Here is a 9925-nt window from a genome sequence, read left to right on the forward strand (position 1 = left end):
TTCACAGATGAAAAAAACCTATTAGTAGTCCTTTCTAGTTGTGATTAGATTTTTTCCTACAACAAATTAATATGTTTGACTAATTTTTTGGAAAAATTCTGTGGAAAAGAACCACTTTCACTAGGAACATATTTTTTTTGTTATATTCTGAAGTAAAAATAGATTTCACTACTGCTTGATTTCAAGTTGCACGCGACGTAGGATTTGAATTCGGAAGCTAGTGATTGCAAGCCGAGACTCTACCAATGCATCATGAGCAATCAAAATTCAAATGTGTTGCAAAATAATATTAACAAAAAATGATATCCTATATCGTGCAGACAACTTGAAAGACAAAAATAGTACAGAGTTGATTAGGAGTTAGATATATTGTCCTTTTAGTTGTGAGCTAAATAAGCAGTTTATGCTAGACGGTAAGAAGTATAACAAACTTTGAGTGATAAAGTCCTCTTAAAACAAATAAGTAAACTTATTCCAGAACATTACTGAAGTGCAAAAAATTCAATAAGTAGATGGATGACAAAGATAATTCCCAAAATTAATTTACACTGTACCAATTCAAATATTTCGGATCAATTTTTAACAAAAGACGTCGGCCGAATTGATTAATTTGAAACAGTTACTTTTTAATCTATGTAATATATTCAGACAATTTTCAAATCAGATCTAATAGAGCAAATAGCGGTATAAACTAGATCTTATAACACTTAGCGTTCTATTACGTGAAACTTATACCTACGACAGAATCACGCATCAGAAATGCCAATTATGCATAAGAATTATGAATGCGATTATATTATTGAATGAACGTTTAGGCCAGAGGGAGGCAACATGCAGACCGCGGGCGAAAAACTTTACAAAAAGTGATAAAATATATTTTATTGATGACATCTACCTATCGTTGGTAACATATTTATCCACATACAGTCTCTATTTATCTATACATCTTGGTCGCAAATATTTTTATATGTAGATCTACTGTAATACAAATGCCTACGATTTTCTCCCATTTTTTGCCATTGGATACAAAACTTTGATTGTTTTTTTATATATTTTTTTTGTTCTTTACTGAAACTAGAAATTCGATCGCATATTCTATAAAGTGTCTGCCGAGCGCCTAAATTATATACCTGAATATATAAATATACTCAAATATACACCTAAATTATATGTATTTTAGGCACGCTTGAGGCTAAATAATAAATTCAAATTATTCTCTAATTAATTCGTTAGCAAAGGTTTAATTAATAACTGCATTCAAAAAAGCATTCAGAAAATCTGCCAAAAGTAAAATTTTAAATAGTGACAATAAATTAATACATTTATTTTTATACTATTCAAAGCTCTTTTCGAAATAAAATAATAATACCTAATTATAATACTGCTATTAAATAAATTTATAAGATGGCAAAGACTAAGAATGATGAGAATAGTATGAATTTACTCTACACTTCTTTATTGGATCTGCTTGAAAATTTGAATTTTTTGTATAGTACAAGGTTCTAGCAATTATTTTCTCAAAATTCTTACAATTAGTATACATACTTAATTTGTATTTTTGTTTAGTCTTTTTGCTGAAATATTGAAACGTCGCACATTGGCTTATAAAATTTGTATATTTTCTGATCGCTAATTGTACATAAATAAAAAATAGAATTTTCTAAAAGAACCAATAATCTAATAAATTCGGAATAAAATAAAACTAGGTATATTTTTCAAAATTATGGCATCCAGTGTCATTCTCACAATGGTATATTATCACTAACTTCATGACAATTCTACTGATACCATCGGCGTTTCAAGTCATTCTGAATCGTTTGATACATATAAATAATGTGCGAAAACTCTCTTTAACATTTGCTAGAACAGACAACAAATGTGAAAATAAAAAATGTTGATGGTAAAACTTACTCAAATTAATTTAAGTCATTTTGTTAATTCTCAATAATTTGCGTCAATTAGTTTTTCGCAATAATCGGTCAAGCCGTTTCCTCGTGATTAATAATTGAAAAAAATATTTTTCACGGGTTTCTTAAATGTCCAAAATTGGTTTTAAAAATACAAAAAAAATTTTTTTGGTAAAGTTCGGTCGGGCGCTTCTTAAGGATAACAGTTAATATTTTTACATATTTTAAAATTTCCAAGAATATTTAATAATAGCTTTGTATGCAAAAATAATTTTGTGATTAACATTTTTAAAATACCTTATTCTTTGAAAATCCTTGATTAAAAAAATACTTGAAAAATAGCAGTAGGTCAGATTTTGGTAAAGCTTGCATAATTAGAAAAATTTTCGCCAAAGTTTTCGTAAATAACCAATATTGGTTTTGAAAACTCAAAAATTTGGTTAAGATTGGCTGGTCGTTTCTTAAGAATTACTGTTAATTTATTTTTAAGTATTTTACAACTTCCAAAAATATTCAATTGGTTTTCTATGCAATGAATCAAATTCAAATTCCAAATTTGATTAAAAAATATTATTGAAAGGTACCATTTGAACAGTTTCTGGAAAGAGTTTACAGTTAGAAAATTGTCAAAGATTTCGTTTTCTTATAAAAAAAAGTTAACTCTGAGATTTTTGCCTTAGGTTCCTCTATCATATTGAAAACTAAATAATCATATAATTGCTTAAGTAAAGCTTTATTAAATCCAATATTACATTCAGCCCAGACAAGATGTCGTAATTCGTGTCGTTGTCGAACGATAATGGACTTCTTTCTACATCTACATCCTATATCGAAAGATCAGCAACAATTAAGAACATCGGAACGAATTCTCTGTTCATTAATTGTTCTTTTATTAATATGATAAATTCTCATAAGATGAATTCAACGACCTCAAAGAAAAGAATTGAGCACAAGGACATTGCAATGTGCTAAAATGTATAAAGGATTTGCTCGGTCTTCATATATGCTCATTACTTCAATAACATGATAATGAGTAAATATGTCTTTTTTTAAATAAAAGATATAGCAATAGCATTGGAAGAATGAGAAATATGCAGAAAACACATGGATTTACTCTTTGTGGTATGCAAGTTAAATCAGTGGTATTCAAAAAATTCTTTCTGCAAACAAGATTGTTTATATAAGTTTGAGCAGAAGATGCCTTTCTTTATTAAAACGAGAATCGCCTACAAACTTTCGAATCCAAAGCCCTAAAACGAATTTGTAAATATATTACAATAAGTTAATTAAGAATCTATTGAAAAATTGAAGCTGTCATATTTATAATGATAATATACTTATATGGGTATCAACTTTCTAAAAAATGAACAACGGTTTATTATGCTCGTTAGATATCAATGCGTTTGTAGTGTAAATAGTAAAAAAAATTCAAGTATTAGGACGGAACATGCTCGCTTTCACTAGATTTCACACTAAATTTAAATTAATTCTATGCCAGATGTTATTTTATTAACATTAATTTACCAATGTATATTACGCAAATTAAATTAGGTGATTTAATTAAGAGCGACGAGTTAAATAATTATCATAATTTAGATCGAAGAACATGGCTTTGAATGGATAAAAAAAGAAAAAAAAATCTGCACCGATTTCACAAAGAATATCAGCAAATTTTTGGTAGTATACTTAAAAATGTCTAAATCTAATGCCAATCCAATATCTGGACATCCGGGTATGGATAAACTAGTTGTGCATGGCAACGTGCTTTAAGGCAATTTGCTGAAACTTCCCGTATCAAAAATTATTTTGTTTAAAAAAGATTAATTTTTTTTTTAACTTTGAAAAAATTAGATTTTTGAGGAATTTGAAATTTTTGAAAAAAATTAACTTGTTTAAAAAAAAGACTTTTTGAAAAAAACAATGTTTTCTTTATGTGAAATGAAATATTTTGGAAATTTTGAACTTTTTCTCGAAGCAATCGTACTGCTTCTCGAAGCAATCGTACTGCTTTAGCTGCATAGACGAAATATCAAAGCGCGTACGCGCCGCGTCGCCGTCTAACTTATTATTATGGATATTATTAAAATCTCCATAAAATATCTGATAATTTGATGTGCCTATGTCTAATGATCATTTTTGATCGCCAAATGGCATTTTTTTTTAACATTTTTTACTAGATCTCCGAAACCGCAGACCTGCCTTTCCAAAAATTTAATCAGTTCTTCATCTTCTAATTCACAAGTTCCAGAAATCGTCGACGAAAATTTGTATCCGCACACACACACACACACACACACATGCATACATCCATTTTATTAAAGGTACGCCAAAATGTTCAGAAACCTCTGAAACGTAAAAATAGATAAAAAACTTGATTTTCGATTTTTTTGCAATTGTTATAACTTACCCTACGGGAAATTAAAAATTGACTATAGAACCAAAAACAAACATCTATTTTTTTAAATATTGTACTATCAAGCTCCTCTAGGCCCTCTTAAACCATTCTCCGAATTATGGTACATATTTTATATTAAAAACTTTTTTTTTTTTTTTTATTTTTTATTTTTGAACAGCAATCAGAACCTTACGTCCTATGAGCTGTTGGGCTGAAACTTCTCCTTACTTCGTATTTTTTTTTAGATGGTAACCCAATGGTTATTCCATTCATATTTGATGGTTTTTTGTTATTAGAGTTAATCTAATAGGGCCGACATTTTATTGGTGCAGCAATGCCGGGCAAGGGCTATTTTCACTTGGAAACATATTTCTATCTATATTTCCAAGTGAAAATCGTTGTCACTGCTGCCTGACAACAGGCTGCTCGAAGTGGTTATCGAACCCGGGACTTCTGAAACAAGTCCCGTCGCTCTTAATCGCTGACCTACGGGCGAGCCCATATCAAAAACTTCAACACAAATTCAAATACATATATACAAAAAATATATGAATCAGCCCAAGCCCTGAAATGATTCCAATTGTGGCATATGAATAAAATCCAGTTACATCGAAAACCTTTTGCCATTATGTCATAAACAGGTAAATAATACCTATGCATTCTACAGGTAGGAAGATGCCCCCGAAGTTATCCCAACAGACAAAATACAAATATTTCGGGCGATTAACTTGGCGGACCTAGGTCAGATTTACTATGAATGTAAATATCAAAATTTTTGTCTCTTTATATAATTTCCGCCCAAAATTTAAAAGAAATTAATCAGACAATCGTACGGCGGTATCATGTCTAAGATGATATTATGCATTCATACGCCTGAATAAAAGGTGATAATAATTAATTACAATATACAAGTTTTGAGCCCATTCAACAATTTACAGTTCATGAATTGTAATGTAATTGTATTCATCATAAATGTAAATATCAAAATTATGTCTCTTTATATAATTTCCGCCCAATATTTAAAAGAAATTAAACACAATTGAATAAATCGTTCGGCGTTATCATTTCTAAAAATGATATAATGAACCAAATGTACCTGAAAGGGCTAATATAATTAATTACAATAAATTACCTATTCCACAATTTTATGCCATTCAACTATTTACAGGTTTTTACTGGTTAATAGTAAAGTTGATTTTAGTAATTTTATATAAAAAGCAAAAAAAAACTAGTGGTGCATGGTTTCGTACCTTACAGCAAATTGTTGGAAGTTTCCATACCAAAATTAAAAATGTTCGAAAATTTTGAAAAAAAAACTAGATTTTTGAAAAAAAAATTGTCTTTGAATTTTTTTGAAAATATTGAACTTTCTATCAAAGCAAGCGAGCTGTTTTAGAGACAAAATATAGAAGCGCGTAAGCGCCGCGTCGCAAATTAACATAAAACATAGGTACGAAACCCATAGAAATGTAGACAAAATTAGTACTAATTTTTTATATCTCCATGAAATATCTGATAATTTTATATGCATATGTCTAATGATCATTATTGATCGCCAAATGGCTTTTTTTACTTTCTTATTAGATCTCCAAAACCGCTGGACCTGCCTTTGCCAAAAACTAATCAGCACGTCTTTCCATCAACATAAATCGAATGTTTTTTGAATTATTCAAATCGCTTGATCCTGGTTTCCGAAATCGTCGCGAAAATTTGTATCCGCACTCACATACATACATCAATTTTTCTAAGATAAGATAAGATAAGATGTTCAGAATCTTTTGAAACGTAAAAGCATATAAAAATTCTCATTATCGATTTTTGTGCGATTATTATAACACCCTAATACCAAAATTTAATTATAATACCCTATAAGAAATTAAAAATTAACCCAGAATTGTTAACTCCATACTAAATAATCACATTGTATATCCTATATATTATAGATGGTGAGAAAATTTACGGCAAATTACGATTTTTTCGAGGCATTAATTTCTTATTTGTAGGTAAAATATTATTATATAATCAGGCAAATAAATTTATGCATAAGCAATAGTGAAATTCGCTTTAATTACATGTTACAATAAACAGGGTCCGCCAAATAACTTTTTGAAAATGCTATAAAAAAACTACTGAATATTTTCTTGAATTTCTTTCTTCACTTGAAAGTACAATCCTTCCGGTTGATAATAGGAAATAATTTAATGTAAATGGCTGCCTCGGCTAGCAAAAAATAAAGTTTTTTGCCAATCAAAAAACTGATTTGGCAGACCCCGTACAATTGAATTATTTTTTTTTTACAAAAATACCTTTGTCCAGTGCACCATGGTTGATATCATAATGCGATTTCTATTCTTAACCTTCCTGTAGCCTTTAGCAGCGCTCATAATGAGCAACTGATAATATGAACACAGAATTTATAACTTCTTATTAACTCCTCTAACACATGTTACACTTCTGACAATAATTTCGCACTAAATCCCAAAGTCTTATTTCACACTTGCACTTAGCGTTCCTTTAATGTCGGTCATAATAATTTACAGACCGTTGACTACTTATATCACAATTAACACTAGCAAAATTAATTAGTAATTAAAATATAATCATTAACTGTGGTATTCATGTTCACGGCTGTATGGATATGAAATCAAGTTACATTAATAATGGTAAAGAATAATTTTTTATTATGGTTAACGGTTACGTGTTATGTTATTGAAAGCGCGTTCATCTTAAACAATTCATTACCGGATTATGTATCACTTGTTTATAAAATAGTTTCTTTGTAATAACCCACGATTCTGTAACATTTGATTTGTTAATTTAAAAAAATTTAAATCTAACACTAAACTTGAGTTATTTTCCGTATTCCACTATCTATGATTATAATTGCACCGTATTTGTCAACAGACAGAAGAACACTGGTCTTATGGAGCAAATAAAATGGAATTTCGTCCGGCAGCCAATTGGAGCAGTTTACAACGCATACGAAACCGGAGGCATTTTGTTAAACAAATTCGAAATAATTGAATGCATAACACAATATTGTCATTATCATTCACGAACAATTGCAACTATGAATCATTGCTTGATTATTTGTTATTTTAAATCGATCCAAACGGATTCTAATACTTCAAGAAAAACGGTGACTGACAACGTATTGTATGAACTGTAAAAACAGCAGTCGATAATAACGCACTGTTATCGTAAAGTTAATATTATTTAATATTTTTTATTTGCTCCAACAGTCATCAGAAGCTGTTTGTATTAATTTGTTAATCAAAACTTTATTTGCTTTATAATACAAAATTGTTGAGGATTATAAAAAATAAAACATGAAATACAAAAATATAAATTTAAATAATAAATAAAACATTGTATGTATTAATGAAATCAATTTAATTATAGTCAACCCTCCCAACGCGTACCGTGCAGTATGGGAACCGTGCTGTAAAAAACTCGGATTTTTTTTGTTAATCAAAACTTTATTCAAGAAACTCGGATTTAACGCGCAAACCAGGCTAAAATATAGTGCGTTCTATGAAAACTGGCTATCGCCTTATATAAGAACCGTGCTATGAACAACTCAAATTTAGTATAAGATGCTGCATTTTTATCGCGTTATTTGAAATTTTTGTACAAATTTTTGACGACGTGCACAGTTTTTAGGGGATGGCGCGGGGTGTTTGACAAAAAATCACAAAATATCACGTGGGGGTGGAAGGGGTATAGTAAGATGTCACATGCATTTATTTTTTACCTGCATTTAAAAAGTTATATATTTACTGTGCGAGTAGACGCTTTGCACATAAAACCTAACCTACAAAAGGTAACCTACAAAAGTGGATTATTTAGCAGAAACAAACATTTTGTTCTGGAATATAAACAAGATAAATCACAAATTACTTTTATTAAAAAATATACAAAAACCAAACAGAAAAAAAACGATTTTCCAGCAAAAAAAAATTCAACTTTTTTTTAAATAGACTAACGTTCTGTAAGCTCTGACACTAAAAGCAGTACCGTACACAACTATGATATAAACTATTATAAACTAAATTGTATATTGTAAAGGACAAAATGGACAATATTATAACATTTTATAACAATATCTAGTTACTGAAGACATTTATAGATTGCGCGGAGAGAATAAATGGGGTGTTAGGGAAACTGCGCTCTAAGAGTACCGCGTTATAGGAGGGTTGGCTGTACTGGTAATCTTCTAGCCATTGAAATTGTAGTGGTGAATTATAACAAAAACATTGATAAAATCAATTTTTATTAACTTTCCAAATAGCAATCAGAACAATTAACAATTCTATAAGCTTTTAGTGTAATTATTAAGATTTGATAATTTGCGTATGATATTTTTATAGTCGAAAAGTCCACTACAAGCACAAAATCCATTAAAAAATTTACACAAAATATCACTTGAAGTAATACTTCGATAGCAATATTTCAGAATTTTTCATATTATTTCGGTATTTGAAAATAAGATAAAAATATTAACGAGATATAAAAATTAATATTAACGTTACCAAGTTTTTGTTACCACACAATCACCAACTGATTTGAAATAAATATATTGAACCTAGGCAATTAGAATAAGACTTCAATTAAATATATTTAGATATGAATGAATTAAAATAAAAAATAGCTGCTTATTAGCTTTGAAATACACTTCATTCGTTGAATGCCAGTTAACAAACTATTAAAAATATTTTAAGTCAAATTCTAATATAAGTATTTATAGTTTTTGTTTATAAATTCCACATAAGCAAGTAATACAAGTGTATAATAAAATACTTCAGCAAATATAAATAAAGAAATATTTTGGCGATTCCGTAGCATACAATGATATCATAATTTATTTAAACGAATGTGCAATTCGTAAATAACTACATCCTGTACAATTAATGTGTTGATCGTTATGAATTAGAAATTGTTCCAGTATTTATATCGACTTAACTTGGAACATATCAATCAATATGTCGCCTTGTTATGGAGACATTTAGATAGTAACATTTATTAAACGTGAATGGTATTCAATTTGCATTTCAATGATGGGAAAAAATTTATGTATGGATAGAAGAAGTAATTAATGAAATAATAGAGCAGTTGTAAAAATTTTAATGGTGCACCAAAAATTGAAAGTAAGGGGCCGGTTCTACCGTAAAATAAACCGATGTTATGTCAAGGCTATGGTATGTATTATGTAGCAGTTTTCATATAAAGTGGTACTAAAAACTGCCAAAATTCTATGTGGTAGCTGTGCAGTCAGGCGTTTTACATAGAAAACCTAACCTAGAAAACGCACATATATCAAAAAAAGGATGTTATGGTAACTGCATCTTTTTTTTTATATGATTTTATTGACATCTATTTAATAATATACAGTCATCCCTTAACTGCATCTTTGAGATATGGCTTGATAACATATGAGTGAAGTTGCATTATATGTGTAAAAGCAAATACATATTTTTACATTAACAATTTTTATATTTACAATACTTACACATTTTATTTATTTATTTATTAATTTATTTATTTTGACAGTATTTAGTAGCATTTTGTATGAAAATTGAAACGTAACATAGCCTTGCCATAACATTGGTTTATTTTAAGGCAA

The 9925-nt window shown here is 29.0% G+C and overlaps 1 protein-coding gene across 1 annotated transcript in view; it reads right to left on the reverse strand.

Moving 5' to 3' along the window:
• Positions 1 to 7269, reverse strand: part of LOC113376750 (protein diaphanous-like) — a 49638-nt gene extending 42369 nt beyond the window's left edge. Inside the window, 1 exon segment of the mRNA XM_026616793.1 lies at positions 6609 to 7269. Coding sequence (XP_026472578.1) covers positions 6609 to 6686 — 78 coding nt within the window. The 5' untranslated portion in view covers positions 6687 to 7269.
• Positions 7270 to 9925: the final 2656 nt, after the last annotated feature.

Source organism: Ctenocephalides felis, unplaced genomic scaffold, assembly GCF_003426905.1.
Source record: "Ctenocephalides felis isolate EL2017-DRISC unplaced genomic scaffold, ASM342690v1 CF-g0.4_SCAFFOLD_01886, whole genome shotgun sequence".
In the NCBI taxonomy this organism is placed as follows: domain Eukaryota; kingdom Metazoa; phylum Arthropoda; class Insecta; order Siphonaptera; family Pulicidae; genus Ctenocephalides; species Ctenocephalides felis.